Source organism: Schistocerca serialis, chromosome 7, assembly GCF_023864345.2.
Source record: "Schistocerca serialis cubense isolate TAMUIC-IGC-003099 chromosome 7, iqSchSeri2.2, whole genome shotgun sequence".
Classification (NCBI taxonomy): Eukaryota; Metazoa; Arthropoda; class Insecta; order Orthoptera; family Acrididae; genus Schistocerca; species Schistocerca serialis.
Genome location: NC_064644.1, coordinates 294,770,062 through 294,794,928, shown reverse-complemented (window position 1 = coordinate 294,794,928; position 24,867 = coordinate 294,770,062). Strand labels below are relative to the sequence as shown.

General features: G+C 44.2%; 1 protein-coding gene across 1 annotated transcript in view; it reads left to right on the top strand.

Moving 5' to 3' along the window:
* LOC126413026 (AF4/FMR2 family member lilli) overlaps positions 1-24,867 on the top strand; it is a 423,561-nt gene that overhangs the window by 71,798 nt on the left and 326,896 nt on the right. The window contains exon 2 of the mRNA XM_050082919.1: positions 16,330-16,444. Coding sequence (XP_049938876.1) covers positions 16,330-16,444 — 115 coding nt within the window. The remainder of the gene's footprint in view (positions 1-16,329; positions 16,445-24,867) is intronic.

Below are 24,867 nucleotides of genomic sequence, written 5' to 3'. Positions count from 1 at the left end.
TTTCTCTCATTCATCTGTCATTTAATACAGCTCATTATGCAATCAGAAACAAATTATTGACCATTAATTGTAGCCCACGAGTATATTTTAACGGGATGAGCCTACCAAAGTGAAACGTACTATTAGTTTTGTTGCCTTGGTCCGGATGAGTGCAGTTCAGTATTTGTGTATTGCGAATTCTTGCTGTGATGTGGTGCTTGGCCGTTCACAAATGCAAAACATTTTTGCCTGTGAAAAATTTGCTTTTGAAGTTAATTTGTTTGTTACACAGTGGCTGAACACTTTATTCCTTGCTGTTCGTTGCACTGATCCTGTTGTTACACACCGTTATATGACATAAACATTGCTGACAAAACGCACATGTCGATAGTGTATTTAAACACTCTCAAAGCTTTAGCTTTCAGCTCGTTGAAATACTGCGTCTGAAACTCGACTGGCTCAACATATGAGGTTGGTAGTGAACTCTGATAACGAGACAATGACTATTCCCTGCGGAACGAAGTTCAGTGACATGGAATTTTTTTATTGTAAACGTTTTCACGTAAATGAAATTAAGACAAAACCGAACAGAATGTACAAAGAGAAGTGAAAAAATATAGTTTCCTTCATATCCGAACCCATTCTTGTTAATAAAGAGGCTACACGTGCTGTTTCCTTTGGCCACACCATTCCTAATTTCAGACTGTCGTGTTTTGTAACCTATCTGTGAAAGGGGCTTTCGAAATCTGCTGCTGCATGAGCTATACTTTCTGTATTTTTCTTTTCGAATTGGAAAGTTGTTTTTCTGTGGGTCAGGAGGTAGTGTAAAAGAACGTGCAGTCCATAGACTACTTCGTAATTGAATTTGTGATTTCGTGAAAAACTGACGTGTTGCCTGTTGGCTTCCGCCTCGGGATCTTCGACTGAGAATCTTCCACTGACTTTTGTTTAATAAATATTCCGGCATGTCGCCAGAACGTGTACTTGGCATTGACAAGATTGCACCGTCCATTGCCGGTTTCGGATTGGAGGGGCGAATCTTCGACAGTGTCACTCACCCTTGTTTGTGAAACGTCAGAAAATAAACAAATCTAAGCTGAAAATCCGGAGACGAAAACAAACAGGCAATACGTGAACAAGTGGCCACGAAAGACTGAAAAGTTGTGATCAGTTATCACGTTGTATGTGCCTCTGTGGCATATGAGGAAAAACCTGTACAGTAAAAACAAATACGTAAGATGAACCCACCATTGGCATTACGCACGAAGTACGACAGATGTTCGTTCTCTCTCTCTCTCTCTCTCTCTCTCTCTCTCTCTCTCTCAAATGGCTCTGAGCACTATCGGACTTAACAAATCTGAGCTAGATTTCGCCACCTTCAGCTTTTTCTGTATTAAATAAAAAGGAAACGCCAAAATTATTCCAACCCTACAACCGGTGATCCTATGTGTAGACAATACTTCTGTAGTGTCTGCGTATCTGGGAAAACTGCACTACTAATCATTAAAATGTGTGTGTGTGTGGGGGGGGGGGGGCGGGGGGGGGGGATTGAGATGGTAAATTTGTTGTAGGGAAGAAAACTTCTCAGACGTCTCCTTCCCTAGGTTTCCCAGAAAAGAGTTGCTGTTAGTGGCTTTCGGTGACAATTTGGTGTTAACAAGTAAACTGACAGGCAGTTCTGGTTATTACGAAATTGTGTTAACTAGATTGGGTGAGAAATGTTGATGGTCCGATCTCATTGGCAGTGTCAAAAGAAATATCGTCCATTGGAATTCCGACAAGGATCCTCGGTAAAAGCAGACGTCTCTCCGCCGTTCTTCTGTCCGCGGAGGTATGTCCGCCCTCTAATGATATCGATTTCAGCGGTGGCAGGGGGGGGGGGGGGGCGTTCAGCCAGGAATCGCCGGCCGCCCCTCGCGCTGAGCCGCAGTCGCCCATAGCTGCCGCGGCTGCCAGCTCCCCAACTTGCGCTCATTAGTGAATTGCCGTCGGCCCGTAATTATAATTTAATATGCCCGCCACTAACCACCTCCACTACCTCCTGATGGCGTACCCTTGCGCGCGTTTCGGGTGCACTGGTGGAGGCATCGGTTTATTCTTCATCCACTGATACTTCACGATGAACTTCCGTACAATTGTGGACTCTCCTCGCACCTCCAAGCCCCATCGGCTAAGTGTCCGTATGTTGGAGAAGACGTGTCTGCCTAAGCGACTTTTCCAGAATGCTTTTTTTTGTTAGGCAATCTACACTCCTGGAAATGGAAAAAAGAACACATTGACACCGGTGTGTCAGACCCACCATACTTGCTACGGACTCTGCGAGAGGGCTGTACAAGCAATGATCACACGCACGGCCCAGCGGACACACCAGGAACCGCGGTGTTGGCCGTCGAATGGCGCTAGCTGCGCAGCATTTGTGCACCGCCGCCGTCAGTGTCAGCCAGTTTGCCGTGGCATACGGAGCTCCATCGCAGTCTTTAACACTGGTAGCATGCCGCGACAGCGTGGACGTGAACCGTATGTGCAGTTGACGGACTTTGAGCGAGGGCGTATAGTGGGCATGCGGGAGGCCGGGTGGACGTACCGCCGAATTGCTCAACACGTGGGGCGTGAGGTCTCCACAGTACATCGATGTTGTCGCCAGTGGTCGGCGGAAGGTGCACGTGCCCGTCGACCTGGGACCGGACCGCAGCAACGCACGGATGCACGCCAAGACCGTAGGATCCTACGCAGTGCCGTAGGGGACCGCACTGCCACTTCCCAGCAAATTAGGGACACTGTTGCTCCTGGGGTATCGGCGAGGACCATTCGCAACCGTCTCCATGAAGCTGGGCTACGGTCCCGCACACCGTTAGGCCGTCTTCCGCTCACGCCCCAACATCGTGCAGCCCGCCTCCAGTGGTGTCGCGACAGGCGTGAATGGAGGGACGAATGGAGACGTGTCGTCTTCAGCGATGAGAGTCGCTTCTGCCTTGGTGCCAATGATGGTCGTATGCGTGTTTGGCGCCGTGCAGGTGAGCGCCACAATCAGGACTGCATACGACTGAGGCACACAGGGCGAACACCCGGCATCATGGTGTGGGGAGCGATCTCCTACACTGGCCGTACACCACTGGTGATCGTCGAGGGGACACTGAATAGTGCACGGTACATCCAAACCGTCATCGAACCCATCGTTCTACCATTCCTAGACCGGCAAGGGAACTTGTTGTTCCAACAGGACAATGCACGTCGGCATGTATCCCGTGCCACCCAACGTGCTCTAGAAGGTGTAAGTCAACTACCCTGGCCAGCAAGATCTCCGGATCTGTCCCCCATTGAGCATGTTTGGGACTGGATGAAGCGTCGTCTCACGCGGTCTGCACGTCCAGCACGAACGCTGGTCCAACTGAGGCGCCAGGTGGAAATGGCATGGCAAGCCGTTCCACAGGACTACATCCAGCATCTCTACGATCGTCTCCATGGGAGAATAGCAGCCTGCATTGCAGCGAAAGGTGGATATACACTGTACTAGTGCCGACATTGTGCATGCTCTGTTGCCTGTGTCTATGTGCCTGTGGTTCTGTCAGTGTGATCATGTGATGTATCTGACCCCAGGAATGTGTCAATAAAGTTTCCCCTTCCTGGGACAATGAATTCACGGTGTTCTTATTTCAATTTCCAGGAGTGTATTTTTAGATTTCAAAAACAGTTTGTCGATAACCTATGCATGCCTTGTATTTCCTCCTTCGAAAGGTTAAGATAGTGTAAATTGGATGTCAGACAGGATCTATCCGGCTGTTAAGACAGAGCGATATGGCGCAATGGTTAGCACACTGGTTCGCATTCTAGAGGACGACGGTTGAAACCTGCTGCTGACCATCCTAATTTAGGTTTTCCATTATTTCCCAAAATCGCTTCAGGCAAATGCTTCTTTGAAAGGGAGCGGTCTAATTCCTTCTCGATCCTTCCCTAATAAGATGGGACTGAGAACCTCTCTGTCTGATCCCCTTACCCCAACCAACCAATTGCTATTATTACGGATTAGAGATTAAGATGGTAAGGGGAAGTTAAGAGGATGCATGGGCAGAGACTCCATAAAATTATGGAAGAACTAAAGATGGATGGGAAAAGACATGGAGGGTGCCCAAGAACTCGGTGGAAAATGGGAGTGAGAAAATCTGTGGAAAGGTGTGACCTGGCAGCAAGTGGAGGAAGAAAAGTGGTGGGAGGACCGAGCCAAATGGAGAGGACTCGTCAGCACCCAGACCCAGCAGTAGCTGGAGCGGGATCCGGATATAGATAGACGGATTTTCTTGATTTCCGAAAAATTGCGGCATCGTATTTTTAACATTAGTGACCCCTTTCTCTGTCCTGAACAAACTTGACTAGATATAAATATCTAATGATGTTCATTAGGATCGGTTCAAAATAACTTTACTTCAATGCCTCCAGGCAGTTGATTAGAATGACAGATGTGCGGTTTCAATTTGTTTATGGTCTTTTCTAGCAAGTGGACGAGCTACTTTATCCCGAGAACCTGCACTGTGTTCTCGGACAGGCGAGTCAAAACCAGTTTCGTCTTAAGTTTATAATACCATTCTTACGTGAGTGATACACTTGTGATATATTTTTGAAAACTCCGTGAGGAGTGGAAATGGATTACCGAATGAAAAATTCAGGGTACTATTTAAAAAAGACGTGCTGATGACAGTATCTTCTAACGAACAAAGTTCCAGGAGCGGCTGTCACGCTAGTCGATGTCCTCCTAATAGCTGAACATCATTTGTGTGATACATATTTTATTTCCTTCAGGACAGAAAAATACTTCGAGCGTTTAAGATAAAGTGGATACTCTGTATACAGTAAATAGTAGTTTTCAGTAGCATGATGTGTGTTCCAGTTACTACAGTGTCTGTTTATTCAGACATGCATGCATATCTGGTAGAACAGACATTAGTGACGATTTGCAGCTGTAGTAATTCTAAGGAATTCTGTCGTAGTTGTGAATATGTTTGACATCAGCTGTATTAGGCATTAAAATCATACCTACTGGTGACACAATAATTTGTGTCGGAGCGGGTAGCGAACCCGCTTATCGCGGTCGGCTTAACCATGATCGTTGCACGTTTCCAGGACCATCCAAACGTCCATATGCCACAGTGTCTACGTAATAATAAATATTATAACCTAGAAGGGCAAAATGAAGATAATATTAACATTAACTCTCTGCGAAACCAGGTAAGGGTTGGGGGTTGGGTTGTTTGGGGAAGGAGACCAGACAGCGAGGTCATCGGTCTCATCGGATTAGGGAAGGATTGAGAAGGAAGTCGGCCGTGCCCTTTCAAAGGAACCATCCCGGCATTTGCCTGGAGCGATTTAGGGAAATCACGGAAGACCTAAATCAGGAAGGCAGGACGCTGGATTGAACCGTCGTCCTCCCGAATGCGAGTCCAGTGCCTAACCACTGCGCCACCTCGCTCGGTCAATCCAGGTAAGCTGCGGGCAGTGGGACCGCCGACACTGAGGCATATAGAGGTTGGGATCGGTGCTGGAAGCGTCCACGGATAGTCGAGATGGTTAAGGCGACTGCCTGAGAAGCGTGAAATCTGGCTTCGAGTTCTGGTCAGGAGCAAACCTTCATGAGTCATTAAGAGTTATGATTTCCCTGCCAAACATAGTTTGTCAAAAATATTCACAGTTGCGACAAAATTGCGTAGATTAGTATTTTGAAGTATCCGCGATTTCCGGTTGTCGTTGCAGACCCGGGTCCGCATTGATCGTGAGTTTCCTGTACTTCGAATGTTCATTTGCATTACTTGTCCGGCAAGAGCGGAAGAATTAGCGACGTTATACACCAAAATTGAAAAGCTTGCCCAGAAATTGATTCGTCTGCCGGGAGAGAGGTGGGGAAATGGTACGTGCCATTTCCTGAATCACTGGAGCATCGACGAATAGTGCAACCCTTCGACCACTTCATGCAGTTTCCCAGCTTTACGGAACTGCCAATGAAACAGATGGAGTGCCAATGAAACAGATGGAGTGTGCAGCATACTTGCAGCATACTTAGAGATCGGAATGCAGCGGGCGCTAGTGAAGCCCGTGCCGTCGAGCGCGTGCCCTGCCGTGTGGTCCAGATAAGCGTCGGGAGGTGTCTCGGAGTCCGTGCCAATCGCCTCCGCCCCCGCCAGCGGCGCCGTAGCAGCCGCGACTAAATTTAAAGAGGTGACTGAGCCGGCCCGCCGCGACCGCCGCTCCAAATAGACGGCGAGCCGAGCCGAGCCGAGCCGCGGGCACGCCGCTTGTTGCCGTAGGCGACAACCTAGATAAGCGCAGCACTTAGTACTTTCTGTACCTGCCTCTGCCTGGCGACAAGTGTCCACTGGACGCTCCCCACCTCCGCTGTTTTCGTTTTCTGAGCATTAGGCCGCGGCCCCAGGCACATTTTTCTGCATCACGTTTCGTTTCTAAATTCTGGAGGCTATAAAGACTCAAATGCCAGCGGCAAATTTAAAGAGGCTGAGCAAGCCGAACTGTTGACACGTATCCGTGCGACGCTTGGGTCGTGACGGTATCACATTGCTGCCTAAAACTGAACAACGCCACCATAATAGCAAAGAATGGGCGCTGTTTGCTTCATTTAACCCTTTCGTGGGCAAAATTATTGAGCAGTTTTTTTTTAATGAATGGAGAGCAGATAGTAGTTAACGGATAGGTATATTTATCATACAGAATATCAAATTTGCTCAAACTGTGAAAGTGAGGTCACACAACAAGGTGGGAAGTATTCTTCCCGCTGCCTTTCCTTGGAGTTAAATGACAAAAACAACTTTTTCAATATATGTCATATTTATTTGATAAATTTACTTCTCTTGTTAAAATGATTGTTCACAATTACTTGCCATGAAATTTTCTGAAACATTGGTCTATGCAAAGTGGTATTTGAGAATATGTACAAACACGGGGAGTGCTCTTTTCCGCAGCATTGGTACTACAATGACGGCACGACCAGTAGGTTTCTTCTAAAATGGGTTGATGCTCCCCTACAGCCACATGACGACAATCTTCAGGTACTTTAGCCCTTTTTGCCAGAAAGACAGGTTTTTGTCCACGCCTTTTTTGGGATGGGAAGCCAGCGATCAATTGTCGGGCTAGATGGATCCTGTATGTGAGCTGATCATGCTGTCCACTTTCTCTTTTACGTATTTTCGACAGGATAAAACTATTCACTGTAGCAACGTCCACCAGGAAATAAAATATTCTGTGCCACCATTTTACAGAACGTCTGCCAATAGCATACTTTTCTCTTAATTGATCAAACTTATCGACACCACCCATTATTTTGTTGTATTCTGCCACAACTTCAGGACAAGAAATCTCTGTACTAGTACCATCCTTGTTTTTTCCTTTTCACTGTGGCGGTTTCTCATGGGCCATAAATTGAGAACAGGAAAGTGACTGGACGGTTATCCATCCATTTTACTGCGGAAATGGCTCCTTTTGTTTCAAACTGGAATTCTTCTCGTTCCAATTTTACGTTTTCCTTCATAAATTTGGGTAAATCAAAAGTATTTACCTTATACTGTAGCTTTGAGGAAAAAATCACAAAATGTCACGCAAACAGCACTGAAAGGCTCCTCTACAGAGCAACACTCAGCTATACAATGCCTCTGCGCGAAAGTACAGCACAAACGGCGGTATTTTCTGATTGGAAGCAGTACCCTATACTGTTCACTATGTGGAAGCACCGTACAGAGGTGGGAACTGTGAATCCCACGGGACTAGGAGCGAATTCATTGTAGTGGGAAGCATGTTTCCCACGGCTCACGAAAGGGTTAACACTCAGACACCCAACTTGTCTCACGTGTCTCGTCGTTCTTTCCTGTTTATATTGTTTCTGTGGTTTGGAATTTCTACTCTATAGTTCGATTACAATTACCAGGTATTTGACACTAGACGCATTAGAGCTGATTTCATCTAGTCAGAGCGTTCAACGGCACGCAGAACCGTTCGCCGTTGCCAGACTGCCGCAGCAGTTGATCAGTGAACTTAAGAGTTCCTTGTCTGGCTTTCTTTCATGATGTGTTTGGATCCCGAATCCTGGATCTAGCACCTTTATCACGTATTTCATCACACACGATAAACACACACACACACACACACACACACACACACACACACACACACACACACACACACACGTTCGTTTAATTTTTTCCATCCTTCCTTCCTTTTTTCATCAGTCTTCTGATTGGTTTGATGCGGCCTGTCAGGAATTCCTCTCTTGTGCCAACCTCTTCATCACAGAGTAGTACTTCCATCATACGTCCTCAATTTTGTGGTGGACGTAATCTTATCTCTGTCTTCCTCTATAGATTTTGTTCTCTACGGCTTCTTCAGGTAGCCCGGAAGCTATTCCATGATGCCTTAACAGATGTCCTATCATTCAATCCCCCCTAGTTGTCAGTTGTCTTCCACATATTCCTTTCGTCTCTGATTTTGCGCAGAACCACCTCATTCCTTACCTTATCAGTCCACCTAATTTTCAACATTCGTCTGAGCACCACACCTCAAATGCTTTGATTCTTGTCAGTCATTGGTCATTTTGCTGCCTCGTTAGAATTCGTTAACTTCATCTACTTCTTGACCACCAATCCTGATAAGTTTCTCAGTGTTCTCATTTCTGCTACTTCTCATTACTTCCGTCTTCTTTCGATTTACTCTGTCCACATTCTGTATTCATTAGGCTGTTCATTCCATTCAGCAAATCACGTAATTCTTCTTCATTTAAACTTCGGATAGCAGTGTCATCAGCGAATCGTATCATTGATATCCTTTCACCTTGAACCTTAATCCCACTCCTGAACCTTTCTTTTACTACCATCATTATTTTGTCGATGTACTGAGTGAACAGTAGGAGCGAAAAACTACATCCCAGTCATACACCCTTTTTAATCCGAGCACTTCGTACTTGGTCGTCCACTGTTGTTATTCCCTCTTGGCTCTTGTACATATTGTACACAGAAGAGCCAGAGAAACTCGTACACCTGCTTAATATCGTGTAGGGCCCCCGAGAGCACGCAGAAGCACCACAACGCGACATGGCATGGACTCCACTAATATGTGAAGTATTGCTGGAGGGAATTGACACCGTGAATCCTGCAGGGCTGTCCATAAATCCTTATGAGTACGACGTGGTAGAGATCCCTTCTGAACAGCACGTTGCAAGGCATCTCTGATGTGCTCCATTATGTTCATACCTTGGGTGTTAGGTTGCCAGCGGAAGTGTTTAATCTCAGAAGAATGTTCCTGCAGCCACTCTGTAGCAATTCTGGACGTGTGAGGTGTCGCATTGTCGTGTTGGAATTAGCCAAGTCCGTCAGAATGAACAGTGGACTTGAAGACGTCACCTGTCAGTCTTGTTTAGACGTGACGTATCAGGGGTCCCATATCACTCCACCTACACACGCACCACACCATTACAGAGCCTCCACTAGCGTGAACAGTCCCCTGCTGATATGCAGGTTCCATGGATTCATGAGGTAGTCTCCATACCCATACGCGTCCATCCGCTCTACACAATTTGAAACGCGACTCGTCCGACCAGGTAACATGTTTCCGCTCAACAGTCCAGTGCGGTGTTGATGGGCCCAGGCGAAGCGTAAAGCTTTGCGTCCTGCAGTCATCAAGGGTCCACGGATCTGAATTTATTGTCCATCGAGGCGAATCAGTTCCTTGAATGCTTGCTGTCAGTTCTTCCGAACATGTCCGAAGGAAAAGACATCACACATTCATATAAGATAAATAAGCCTTGTAGCGCCGCCTAATGCCGATAGAACAAAAATCTCCTAGGACGCAAATGCAGGCCGTGAAGTCCTGTGTAATTTCCCCAATTCTTCCATTTTTTATGCCATCCAGTATTCCAACTTGGTATCTCCTCGTCCCCCTTTTTCCTGCACTTTTCCTTCTACCGCTTTTTGTTGCTGATTATCCTACATGCCACAGCCGAAAGTGTTGCTAATTCTTAACGTTTCCACTAATTTTCTTTCCATTCATGGAGTTTTGAACCATTCCTGATTCCCTCAGTCGATTTCGCTTTCAAGGTTTTTTTTCCCCACAGTTAAACTTCGAAACGGTCAGGTTACTTTTCTTCTCTCTCTCTGTCAGTGATTTACTGGCAGATAATACTACACTGTAGGGACTTGGCGAAAATCACCGTTTCAAAATCACTTCTGCGCACAGCTTCCACTTTGCCACCAAACTTCGTAAGTAGCTGAAAGATTTACTTGCTAAAAGATCTTTGCTTCGAATGATTATTCGACGTAACCTTCATGTGAAATGAAGTAAATACACTGAAATGAAACGAAGGGATCCGTGTGGATAAAATATATGAAGAAACGATATCAGTGTAAACCATTCATATATTCTGTGTGTGATATGTAATGAATATAGAATATATAGCACAGTTAAAAATTTGTGCCAGGAGAGCTCGAATCCTTGTCTCTCAAATTTTTGGTTGTCGTCTCACATTCATCTTGAAGTTTGTTTTGCGGGATTTTGTATTCATTTATTCTCGTTCGACATTCGTTTCCACTTCTGTGACTCCTTCAACTATAAATTGTTGTTGTTTTTCTGATTCTGATAACACACACTGATTATCTGCATACTTAATGTTGTCTTTCTCCTTTCTCCTCCTCCTCCTATCATGTCCCTCGTTATTTCTAATACTGTAGCTGTTCTTTTATTAGTGTAAGTATTGCAAAGCACGATGACAAGATATACCGCTTCCTAACATCTTTTCAAATATCCGTGTCATACATTAATTGATCACCACTCATTAGTAATAATATTTGTGTACAGTTTATCAGGCTTCTGTGCTTTATATCTAAACGAACGTGTCCTATTTCAGTCCAAGTGGGTGAACAAATTAAACTTCTGGCATTTTTTCTCCTATCACCCATAAAATGCTTTTAGGTCTCCTGTTCCTATTCCTTGCCTGAATTCAGAATAATTTTTTCCACACATGGTCCTCCAATTTTGTTTCAAGCTTTCAGAATGGAAGCCTGCACAGGATCTTTGTGATGAATAGTGCCCGGATTTTCATGCACTATCAAATTGTAAAACTAGCATACATTCGTGCAGTATCATATCAATAATCATGCAAAATCAGACAGCAAAACAATAAAAGTACGCAGTATCAAAATTAAGATCTATACTTACTTCTGATTTCTTCTAAAACTCGACACAACTAATTTCTCAAAATTTGTCTCCGCTTTGGGTCATCCGTTTATCAGACAGAACATTTTTTAACTTAGAAAATGACCTTTATACGTCACAAGAAGTGAAGGGTGTACACGTAAGGAAAGAAAAATCAGACAGAGTGAACGTTTTCGGTGTAACATCACCAATTCAGAATCAGGGTCTGGTCCGAGAATGTTGTTCACCGCCGGCCGAAGTGGCCGTGCGGTTAAAGGCGCTGCAGTCTGGAACCGCAAGACCGCTACGGTCGCAGGTTCGAATCCTGCCTCGGGCATGGATGTTTGTGATGTCCTTAGGTTAGTTAGGTTTAACTAGTTCTAAGTTCTAGGGGACTAATGACCTCAGCAGTTGAGTCCCATAGTGCTCAGAGCCATTTGAACCATTTTTTTGTTGTTCACCCGTTTGTTTATCATCCACGTCTACGTAACGTGAAAGCACAGAATTTTCAACCTCTCCAGTAATCGTCAGAAGTTCTTCCAGTCAACTACGGCTTGCAACATCGTGCTCAAAATTTGATTCATTTGATGTAAATCAGGTCTTGCTACAATTTTTTTTTTTTTCCTCGTCTTTAATTTAAGATGCATCCATTCGCTTCGAAAATGTCGACTGCCCAAAACAGAATAAAAATTGGTTGGAACTTAAGGCTTTTCAATAAAACAAAGTAAATAATAAATTTGGAAATTTAGGGCTCTCACCCAGTTAAAAATTGTAGTAGAAAATGGCGGCATTTATCCAGGTAAACCGTCTGTTAAAATAGATGAGAGTGACAAAACTAAACCTGGCATTATGTCTCTAAATCGGCAACTCCGAAACTGCTTTCAAGAATACCTTCAGTTGCGAAAAAGTCAATTTATGACAATTAGTGCTGGCAGAATTATCAAACGTTCGTATTTTGTGCGTCTATTAATCTCCTTTGTGGGGGTGGTTAGCGTATTCATAGTGCTACAGAGTATTTGAGACGTACTGTTCCAGCTACACAATGTGTTAAGCATGTACCGTGTTGTAGATTAGGATAAAATATTTTAATTGGTATTTTAATTGCTTTTCCGAACTTCATCCTATACGGGGCATCATAGCTTAGTAACAATATCACCCTCTTTTTATTTCAGTTTATTGGCGCAAAATACGTATATTGTCTTCTACCAATATCTGCCGAACCGAACTAGGACGTTTGAGCTCACTGTAAAGATTACATAAACAAAATTCGCGCCGTTACTTATGTTCTGCACTTGTGGCATATTACTAAAACATTCAGTAAAAGATACTGTCATGAAAGCTGTTGCAATACGTGCACTGAGGTCAAAAAAAAATTATGCGGAGTACGTAAATGTCAAAACATGCTGTGATATCGATGAAATCTTCGAAATATGCATTTACTGATCAAATGGCCAATACATGCAAAAATGCATGCACATCGACATCCGAGCTCAGGTAATTAGTTATATAACTCTGTCGTACAATCTTGAAGCTCTTAGACTGTTCTGTTTCTTAGGTAAAGGGCCTAGAGTAGTTCCACATGCCGGCTATCCACGTCAGATATCCTATTAAGGTCATTCATTCTTCACCTGCTGTCGTCTGATTCCAGACGCCGGAGGCACGAGCTGCTAATTTGAGGCAAGGAATCTTGAATTGTCAAACTTTTGCATACCGTCTAGACATACACCGATGTTAAACAGCTAATTTTCACATCAGCCGGAGTAGTCGTAAGGTTTATACAGTGGATTGGTACAAAAAAGATACCGATTCATAGTAGCAACATGTACACCTTGCCTTAAGTATTAGAATGTGTGCAATTGTTTTTTATAACTAAATTGGTCATATCTGGTGTGTAATACATTACAAGGTATATGAAAATTATAGTTTAAGGCTCTGTCGGTGTTGGAGCAATAATAGACAGGACTCTCACTTTCTCAGTTGAGTTGCATGGTATCGGGTCTGAATTCGGATTGAGTTTGCGTGTCAGTCGTTAGTACGTATTTCATACATACGCGTAAGTGACAGTGAGCATTCGGTGACTATGGGTACTTTTCGGATGGAATGTATTGGTAGCATAATTGGGTTTGAGTGTTGCAGAGCCTCAGTTACGAGGAGTCAGTTTCACCTCTAGGAACAAGATAAATCTTACTGTTCGTTCTTTTCTGGGATCAGACAAGACAAAATTATATTCCAGCAGCTACCCCATCGATCTGCCAATATCCCTTCTTTTGGGTCATTGTTAATGGTTAGTATACTGCGTGCAGAATCCTTTGCATAGGTTCATAACATCTTCTATTATTCCTTTTTATTTTGCTCAGAAGTGAATTCTCCTAAAGTTCTTGTCGTAAATGAAGATTCTGCTCTGCCTTTCAGAGTGCGTTCAAACGTGCATTTAAAAAATATTTCTGCCCTCAGAATTTTTGGTCTTCCGTTTTTTCCTTTCGATCCTGCAGCCGTTTCCGTACATTAGAACTGTACATGCAATTTATAGAAAAATATTGCGCGCATATATCCTTAAGACTTTTATTTCTGTTAACGCACCATCGCACTTGAACATTTTGTTCAGCTTTTCATCCAGGTTTGTATTATTTTTTCGCGGTGCTAACTGTTAGTCGACTACCGTGAAACGCCACGGTGGGAGCTGCTGCGGCGCTTAGCTGAAGAGCTAGCAGCGGTGGTGGGGGAAGTGGTCCTTCCCGGAAGAACGCTACAGCGGCCGTACAGTGGTACCAAGAATTCGCTCCCAGCTTAACAGTGTAGTGCAGCGTGCGACGATGGATGTCGCGTCTGTTCGTCTTGTTGCATCGGTTTTCGCCAGATGTCTGTCAGTCGTGTAAATTCTTCGCTGCTTATCGGGCATTGTACATAGTTTTGAACTTCCAGAAAAAAAAGGCCGTAGAAGCTGTGACACGAGTTGCGGTATTTCTAACAGCATTCTGTCGCGGAATCTATATATCCTTTACTATTTATTAGACTCTTGTACGCTTTCGTGTTAACAATGCTGTGCAGCGCTTCATCGAAATCCATGTACTGATTCTAGAGTTCCAGCTAAAAAAAGTTTGAGACCTGATTTCGGATTGAGTTTGCGTGTCAGTCGTTACCACGTTGTTAATCTTCCGAGTGCCGCGTCGCATCTATGTGACAAGACCTTTTTGAATAATAAGAAACAACTTCGGCTTTACTGGCAATCCACACGAAATAAAAAGTTCCGTTCAGGAAGAAATAACAGACGTTGGTACCCAGCAGTAGCAAAACGCAGAACTTCGTCTTCGGCAGGTATGCAGCTCAGATCCCTGTCCCGACATCCACATAAAAGATTTCCATAATCTCCCTATACCGTTTAAGTGAAATGCTGAGATGGTTAACCTTGAAAGAGCACGGCCGATTTTCGCTCCGAATCAGAGCTTGTGCTCCATGTCGAAAGATCGCCTCGTCTACGACAAATTCTGCATTCTTTTCTTCAGGATTTTCATGCTTTAAAAGGAATTCGCCTTCCGTGTATGTAGCACCCACTGGTCGTAGAAATTATCCGCTGAATTACAGGTCCATGTCATTGACATCGGTTTCCAGTATGATTTTGGAATGTAGCTTGGTTCTAACAATACGGAAGCCGTTACTAGCCGTAAAAACTATTTGTGAGACTATATGAGCAGCCCTGTTAGATTTTAAACGATACTGTCTTTCACCAGCTAGTAAATACATCAAAGATTAATAACAAGTACAAATTTATATTGACAAGATAGATTTGTTGTGAAATTCGAAATTGACTCTAAACAATAAAAAGTATGAGGTCCTCCTTCAAATGAGAACTGCAAAATCCCGATACATTTAGATTTCACTATAAATACCACAAATTAAAGGGTCACGATTCTACTAAAAATGAAAACTGTGAACAATTTAGATTCCAGCTGTCACGCAGACAATGTTGTGGGGAAGGCGAACCAGACTGCGTTTTATTGATAGAACACTTAAAAATGCAATAAGTCAATATAAAAGAGACTGCTTGCACTACGCTTGTCCGTTCTCGTCTGCAGCACTGCTGCACAGTGTGGGATTCTCTCTAGAAAGGAGTGACAGAGGGCACTGAAAAAGTTTAGAGGAGCACAGCTCGTCTTGCATTATTGCGAAGTAGGGGAGGTACGATAGCGGGTTGGAGTGGTAACTATTAAAACAAAGGTGTTTTTCGTAGTGGCGAGATCTTTTCACGAAATTCAAATCACCTTCTTTCATCCCCGAATGACAAAATATTTTGTTGACCACATACATGGGGAGAAGCCATCAAAAGTTGTGAAATTGACGTTTGTGTAAATTTTACCTAAGAGTTCTGCGACTTTCAATGGCATAAAATAATCAGTTGAATCGCTGTATTCGTCAGGCCTTCTGTCTATGAAACTATTCTGTTTGGAAGGGTTAAGTTTGGATCGAGTCCTCAAAATAATTAGTTTTAGCGTAAAGTTTACAAAATTCGGTTTTCTTTCATTATCCTCACGGGCACGTTTAAATTAATGATATCAAAGTAGCCGAGTATGCTGGTAGCGTAATAGCCAAATCAGTAGAGGTCAAAAAGGTCGAAAAAAATCGTGGCCTCCAGCGAAAATATATACCAGTACAAAATTTAAGTGCATTAAATTTCCTACAAGAGGTCCCGTTTTTCTGTCGGACTAATAGTTCGCGCGTAACGAATGAAAGAATGTGAAAAAGTCGTGCGTGGTTTTTGAAGGTAAAGTATAACACTGTGGGTTGCATAAAACAGCGGTAATGACAGCTGAATGACCCTGTATGTACCTGTCTGACCCCTTTTAGTGATTAAAGGTTCTTTGCTGTCAACTGAAAGAATGGAACCTGGCTCTGTATTACCTGCAGCCTTACCGCATTGCTTGACGTTTCTGCGCGCCGGTGAAGTGCAGGTGCAAGGTTGGGAGCAGCCTGTAGGTGCTCCGTGTGACTTACCGTGTAAGGAGAGGGAACTTGCGCTCGCTCTTCAGGTAGTCGACAGCCAGTACAGAGGCTAAACGGTCGAGTTGCGGTTGTTGTGCGGTATTTACGATGTGGGCAGCTGCCTTGCTTTGCTTGCTGCTGCGCTATGGCGCGGTTCGTCGAGTAGCACTAACAGCCCGCTGTACGTGTGTGTTGCAGCGTGGACAGGAACCAGCTGCGCGAGCGCGAGCGGCAGGCGCGCGCCCAGATGTCGCAGCAGCAGAGCGACCGGGAGGCGGACATCAGCGCGCCTCTGTTCGGGGCTCCCGTCAAGGTGAGTACAGCCACACAGCACAGCGCCGCGTTTTTGCCTCGCCTCGAGGTCGGCCTACCTTCGTGACGGTAGCCGGTGCGGCGGCAGGCGCACTGCGGGGCTTCCAGCTCTCTCTCTCTCTCTCTCTCTCTCTCTCTCTCTCTCTCTCTCTCTCTACACCAGCTACTCTATAGTACATGGCGGAGGGTTCATTGTGCCAACGTTATTTCCTGCCGTATTTATTGAAAGGGGGAAAATGACTCACCGTATGTGCCCTATAGCCGATTTAAATTTGTTAGCGTCTGATATTAAAGGTCCAAAGTAGTCCGCCAGCAGCCGCCACAGGGACCCCACTCAGTGTAACTTAATAAAGTTTTTAGCTGTTACAAAAATTACATAAAAACGATACAGTTCTCTATAGTGAAAACTCTGCTCTTAATTTTAATTTAGATCAGTGTTATGGTAATTATTAAAAGGGCGAAATTTTCGCGTTCCGGAAAGAGCTTATGTAGTTACAGGGTGGCGCACGAAATGTGTTACCATTTTGTTTTTGAATATAAACTTTGTCAATACAATATGAAAGGAACATATACTACAATGAAGAGCCGTCCATGGAGATTTGTGCACATGCTCAATATGTCCACCATTTCGTTTCCTAACTTCCTTCAAACGAACACTGAAGTTAGTGATTACCCTAAGGCACACGTCTTCCGTAATTTCACTGCAAGCTTGAAGAATAAGTCTTCTGAGCTCCATTAAATCACGTGGACGTGTCGGGAAAATTTTTTCCTTTAGGTACCCCCAAAGAAAAGTCACATGGATTGAGGTCTGGACTATTGGGGGACCAATTTTGTCCGTCATTGAAGTGATCTGGAAACCTGAGTGAAATGATCCACATGTCGAAATGCTCGTGTAAAAACTCCAACAGTGTTTGCAGTATGTGGCCTTGCTCCATCCTGATGGACCACTGCGTGTTGAAGGGCAAGGCAGTAGCAAGAAGCTGTGGAATGAAGCTATTGCGAAGCATGCTCAAATAACGCTCGCTGTTCACTTACTTAAAAGAAAAAGGGTCCAATAAGTACGTAACTGGAAATTGCTGCCCACGCTGTAATCCTCGGAGCATAGTGTTGCCATTCATGAAGCACTTGTGGGTTTTCAGTGGCCCAAAAGCATACATTTTGTTTGTTAACCACACCGTCTAAATGAAAATGCGCCTCGTCTGAAAACCAAACGTTGTTGAGAGTTTCTTTCCTATCCTCCGCCCACTGAGCAAACAGTAGTCTCTGCTGCTTGTGTTCTTCAGTGAGTTTCTGTGCACAGGTCATCTTGTATGGGCACATATGGAGGTCACTTTTAAGAGTGCGTTGAATGGAGCGTCTGGATATTCCCAGTTACACTGCTGCCTTTATACGCGATTTCCCGGGACTTCTCTGTACAGCAACTAGTATCGCGTGATGACTGGGTGTTGTGTGATGTCCTTAGGTTAGTTAGGTTTAAGTAGTTCTAAGTTCTAGGGGACTGATTACCATTGCTGTTAAGTCTCATAGTGCTCAGAGCCATTTGAACCATTTTTTGAACTAGTACCGCTTCAATATTCTCTGGCGAACAAACAGGCTTAGGCCGAGGTCGCTTCGCTTCCAATACTGTTCCTTCCTGTACAAATTTATCGTACAACCTGTGGATGGTCTTCTTGCAAGGGACCCATCGTGTGTTAAAGTGTTGTCGAAAACGCCTCCGAGTCACAACAAGCCTTTTCGTTTCATTAAAAAGCAACACAATCGCCGATCGTTGTTGTGTCGTCAGTCTTCCATTGTCAGCCATTGCTGCTTACTAGTCGCCTAGCGGCAGTATTGTGAATTACGTCATTTCGTAACTCATTTGTTTTTCCAAGCTCTGCTGGTACTGCTGTAGAGATCCCAGCGGGATATCTAATGTGCGTCGTAAATTGTGAAAGAAACAATTGGTAACACATTTCGTGCGCCACCCTGTACTTCTTTACACATCCAAAGGTAGTACACAAAATATCACACACATCATCGTAAGTGAAAAAGGAAAAAATTAAAAACACTGGACACTTAATTCCCCCCCCCCCCTCTCTCTCTCACTATCTCTCTCTCTCTCTCTCTCTCTGCGTCATCTTCCTTGAAAAAGTATTGACGTAGTAAAATACTTTTATCTCTCAGGTTACTAAAATACAAGGTGTCCCAGAAGGAATGGTCAGTGTTCAGGGCTACGACAGGTACGATGATAGGAAGCAAACTAACCGTAGTAAACATCGACTCTAAAACGCATACCTGAAGACTTATGAGTACATTTTCAGTAGAAGAGGTGTTTCACAACAGTGAAGGTGAACAGGTGCTCATAGCTCTAAAGGCATGCATTTTACAGTTCGTGTTTGCTAGAAATTTTTGCTTCGAATGATGGTATGTCAGATCCCTGAATATTGACCACTCCCCTTAGGACGGCGTTCGTATCGCTGGGCAACGGATTTTCCGTAAGTTACATCTCCAGTTGCATTTCTAATTTATGAGCTCCGGAAAATTTTTGTTGTAAATTTGCCAAGATTTAACTTCTGAAGAGTGTGAAGTTTAAAGTGCCTATTTCCTACACAAATCACCAAACAATTTTTAAGATTACATGTGGTGTAGAAAGCTATATGGTGTTCCAAAATTCGTTTTGCAGAAGATCGTAGAGGTTACTTAGTAGAGTGTCTTGAAAAAGAACGCAGATCTGGAAATGTGACATTTGGATATAAGATTAGTTCCAAGATTGAATTATTTACAAATCTCCCGTTTCAAGGTACTGTACGTAATGGTATGGTGCACAGTACATGTATCCAGAACGTTTTCCGTGTCGCCTCTGTGAATCACATACCATTTTCGTCAGATTTCAGCAACAATCGAGTACATTCGCAACTCGGAGGGTTGACCGTTGCCCCACGGACGCCCCCCGGGTTTGTTGTGTGAGAGTATGCGTTGCAGGTAAGTTCTGTTAAACGAACAAGAGATTCGCCTCATGGATCGCACAGACCAGAGCTTCGAACTTAATTTACATCCAAACTACACATTTGCAGACATTGGTTCCTTATCAAGACTTTATCTAATTAGTATTCTCTGCAAGCCATAGAAGCCTGTAATAGGAACTGCGAAACACACAGTATAGGGAGGATTCTGTAACGGACTAACGAGAACAGGCACAACAAATTGTTATAAGATGTACCGCACTTCCCAGAACCCTTTCACGAAATCTATGGCTTGCAGTCACATTCCCAACTGTTCCCATTTCATGTTTCTTCGTATTGCCCGTAGATACTTCCCACGATGTGACATGCTCAAGATGATGAAACTAGTCTTGTACTTCGGTGTTACATACTTGAGATGAAAAAGTAGTGTCCGTCAAGATTCAGAGAGCTTCCATTCATTACACAAAGTGGAAGTTTTGTTGGTCTTACTGCATTTCTTTGTTGTCGTCCAACGGGTATTCTCTCTCTCTCTCTCTCTCTCTCTCTCTCTCTCTCTCTCTCTCTCTCTCTTTCTCTTTGCCATGTTTGGAATCCGAAACAGCCTCACAGGATTATAAAACCAGGCTAGCAATGGCGTTTTGTAAGAAGTTTTCTGCAGCATTATAAATACATTTAGTTAATTTTTCCCTCAAATCTTTGAGTCTGCTTCTACTGTGGTGCTGAAACGTGGACACTGAGGAGGAGGAATGGAGGCTTTTGAAATGCGGAAGTGGCAGAAGATGAAAAGTATCATCATCATCATCATCAGCCAACTCAATCATTAAATGATGTGGCCTCTTCGAGTCGTGGATTCAGGTAGGCTTTCAGCAGTCTTCTCCAAGTGGGACGGTCTTGGGCAGTTCTCTGCCAGGTGTTACCAGCGATCTTCTTGATGTCTTTGTCCCATCTGTCTGGTGGTCTTCCTCTAGGCCTCCGGTGCTCTCTCGGACTCCACTCCAGTACTAGCTGCGTCCATCTGTTGTATTTTCTTCTTGCGACGTGGCCAGCCCACTGCTATTTCAAGGAACCTACTGTCTCTAAGATGTCGTTAACCTTCGCCACAGACTGGATATCATCAGCCCTTTTCCTATCCTTTCTTGTACAGGCGAGCATTGATCTGTCCATGGCTCTCTGTGCTGTCCTAAGTTTCCCTTTTGTAAATGAGTTCAGTGTCCATGTCTCGCAGCCATACGTCATCACAGGAAGAATGCATTGATCAAATACTGCTTTCTTCAAATTTACTGGCATTTTTGATCTGAATACTTTTGAATTCTTCCCAAATGCTTGCCAGCCAAGCTTGGTGCGTTGATAGATTTCCGGCCTTATGTCTCCCTTCATATTTATAATCTTATTAAAAGTAATTGTCTTTGCTCTCCCACTCGTCTCGGTACTTGTTCATGTTTAACTTCATCCATCGAAATTATCACTTCCTATGCTTTTCATTAATGTCATTGTGTGACGGCAAAGGTCCCGAGTTCCAGTCTCGGTCCGGCACACAGTTTTAATCTGCCAGGAAGTTTCATTCTATCGTCGTTTGCACCGCGACACGAACAGTTGCAAATGCACATAGTAGTGGCTATCGGTCGAAAGGGGGAGGAAAAGTTTTCCGAAACGTCCGCTTAAGAAATATTCCTAGCATTCTCACTTTAGTTTTTAGGCTCACTGCTGTCGATTGATCTGTAAACGGCAGGAACGACAAATTGTTGCAACGGATGAGCTGTAATTTCAATATTTCGTTGAATTAAGCAAAAAAATAACTGTTGGCGACAGTTAACTGGAAATAGTAACTGTGATATTTAGAAGTAACCATCTGGAGAGACCTAAAGTGGATTTATCACATGACTAATGGAAAAAATGGAAATGAAGTCCCATGCTTCTTGACAGAGCGTAGGGGAACGATGCGGGAGACCCACACCACCGTACTAGGCAAGGTCCTAATGGACTAATGGAGGTGGTTTGCCTTTGCCTTCCTCCGACATGACTTACACAGTAGCAAAATCAAATGCCAGGCTGAGATTCGTTGGAAGAACTTAAAGAAAATGTTAACTCATTGCCATAAGGTTTGTGAGATGTATTCTTGAGAGTGGCTTATAGGTGTGGGACACTTATCAGTTCTGATTAGAGAACAAATGTAGCAAGGACATCAAGACCGACGTCTTTCTTCACGGGATCGTTTAGGAAGTGCGAGAGCGAGATCATTGCGGAGAAGTTCAACAAATTCCGGTGGCAGAGGCTACAAGAAAGGCGTTGTGCATCACGGAAAACACTAAACTTCAGAGTGCTTACGTTCCGAGAAATGAGGCAGCATATTTCTTCCTCGCTTATACAGGGCAGTTATAATTAAACTCCTGCTACCTGAGTCAGTGTACACGGAAAACTCCTTGGGATGTGGGAATCCAACTTCGTCGAAACGATGTTCAGAGAGTACGCTGCTGGATTTGCGTTGTTGGTAGTGTTTCATGACTTGCCGTTGGGCGGCGGTACTGGTATGGCGACGTAGGATCTCTTCGCTGTGCATTACATTTGCTGATAGTCAACAAGGTGAGCTGGGCTTCACACGCAAAGATGTTTCATCAAACAGTAGCAATAGTGCTGTTGCTCTTCGCGGTTATTGACACATTAAAGAATTGGGAGAGGCTGTCTTTCGCATGGAAGTTGAACACGTTGGAATTAACTGGCTATTTGAGAATTGCTTCTGGTATAGGCCGACGGCAAAATGTGCCACAAATTGAAGTTCGTGTTGCCATGATAAGAATGCTGGACGCGTTGTACGATCTTTAAGCAGTGCACGAGCTATGTGACAACGGCTGAACATTCCATGGTCCACCGTTAGAAAAATACTGCGGACAGTTCTGAGGTGGTATCTCTGGTTCGGTTTCAGGCTGTTGGTGACGCAGATGGTGGGCAGATTGACGAACGTTTGTAACCTGGATCTTAAACATTCACACAGTTAACAAATGTTACCCTCGCATATGGAAACTAAAATGTTTGTTTCGATGGTTTGCAGAAGTTTCCTCAAAGTTACGTTGTCCTCCGATCACACGTTGTTCATGGGGCCCCTCTCAAGCAGCGGGATTTAGCCGCTCTTTACGTTTCTCGGAATGAACCGCAAGAACCTCCTCCCACATACGTTTTGCGAAATGACCACTGGAGGAAAACAGAGAAATCAGAGCTTGTATGGAGCTCTACCGAAAACCAATTCTTCCCACGAGGTGTTTGCTAGCAAAAATGTGAAAGAGGAAAAGATATTGGTAGCAGAAGTACCCGCCATCATGCGCTGTGAGGTGGCTTCTGAAGTATAGATGTGCAGGTGGATGTGTAATGTTACTTCTAAAGCAATTCCAAGAGGGCAGAAGAATCTCTTCACTCCCTACAGTACAGTGGCTTCGCTTCAGAATAGAGACGGTACGCGTTTTAACGCTGAAACAAGGTGGCACAAGGCAGAAATATATCGCCTGTCCAGGATTCTCGCGAGCACACACAGTTGGAACGTGGAATGCGTAATGCGTGAGGTGGGTCGCATTGCTGCGTGGGTGGCCGAAAGCGTAGGCTGCAGGGCTGCGGGCGGACGCTACTCGCCTGTCGGTCGATGGCTGCGGCTGCTAGCGGGACGTGGCCCAAGGTTCAATGCGCCGCGTGTTAATAAATAGTGATGCATTAATTTAGGCCTCTCCTCTACCAGTCTCCACTGTGTCATTGTCTGTACAAGAAATGTACGAACGGGAGGCAGTCGACTAGTTATCTGGCTACAACGTCTGTAACGTCGCGTATCCCACCAAGGAAGCATCTGATAGTTTCAGCATACACAAACTTTTTGCCGGGCGGGTCAGCTGCGCTAGCAAATAGTATACTGACGACGACGTTGCGTACTGGAATGTATCGTCCTTGGACAACGGCAAGGAAATGCAGAAAGAAATGCGCATAATTTCTACTTCGTGTAGTGAGTGGCACCATTCTTTAAGTGTGACTACATGTAAGATAATGCCTATAAAAAGAGAGATTCTGATAGTGTGTTATTACAAGATTAGTGGTAAACATCTTGAGCACGTCACATCGTGTAAGTATTCAGAGCAATATTAAGAAGCAATATGAAATAAAACCATCATGTAAAATCGGTGAAGGCGTGTTAAAGACACACTTTTGTTGGATGGGTCCTGTAAAAGTGCGGTGCCTCTTAAGGAAACAGCATACAAGACGCTAGTGCGAACAATTTTGGAATAGTGTTCCAGCGTTTGTAGACCTTGTCGAGTAGCGTGAGAAAACATACGCGAATTCAGAGACGCGCTGCTAGGGCAGTAAACGGGGCCGTAAAGTTAGTAGAAAAGTGCAACACACATACTCGGAAACTTGAATGGGATTATTTGGAGAAAAACGAACTGAAGATAACGAGAACAAGATAAAAGGGGTTACATCGCACAGGGAGGGATATAGACACTCCGTATTCTCTCGTTCAATACGGAAATGGAAAGAGACAAAAAGTCAACAATATTGGCACAAGCGCCCTCCGCCATCCACTGTACAGTTCCTTGCTAAGTATATATATGTAAATATAGATGCATAATGACAACCTTTGGCACGTCAGACCTTCTAGTGGTTTCACTTAAATGATAGTAGTGATGGAAGAGCACATCTAAAGAAGTAAAAGAAGACAATTTTTTAACTTCTGCCAAAATAGCAACGGGAGGAGATGACACATTCAAGCGGAAGTGAACTATTGAGTAGCTTTCTTTGGTAGACAGTCCTCTGTAATTCGGAGGCCAGCTGTATCACACATTTGTGTGTATGTTTAGTATCCTTCACGTATCAACAATTCGCTACATTGTGAATATCTCAGATATTTTTTTTTAATTACTGCTTAACCGGTTCATATTTTGCTCCTGTCCATTAAGAATAGAAAAGCGATCCTCTACCAACATACAATCCTTGAAAATTGTAACGAAAAGTCGCAGATAAAAGATTTTGCGATTATAAGACAGAGAAGCAATTAATCAGTATGTCTGAGAACGACGGAAATGTTATTAGAAAAATTACACTTTAGAATGGGGCTTATCAAATATTGTACGCAGTTTATCTGTAGTTTTGCGTGCTGTGATAGAGCATCCCCAAGGCTGTGGCTTAGCCATGTCTCCGCAATATCCTTTCTTTCAGGAGTGCTAGTTCTGCAAGGTTCGCAGGAGAGCTTCTGTAAATTTGGAAGGTAGGAGATGAGGTACTGGCAGAAGTAAAGCTGTGAGGACGGGGCGTGAGTCGTGCTAGGGTAGCTCAGTTGGTAGAGCACTTGCCCGCGAAAGGCAAAGGTCCCGAGTTCGAGTCTCGGTTCGGCACACAGTTTTAATCTGCCAGGAAGTTCATATCAGCGCAAACTCCGCTGCAGAGTGAAAATCTCATTCTGGAAGCACATCTTTCTAGTTGAAAATGGTTAAGGGCAGAGTTAGCTGCAACT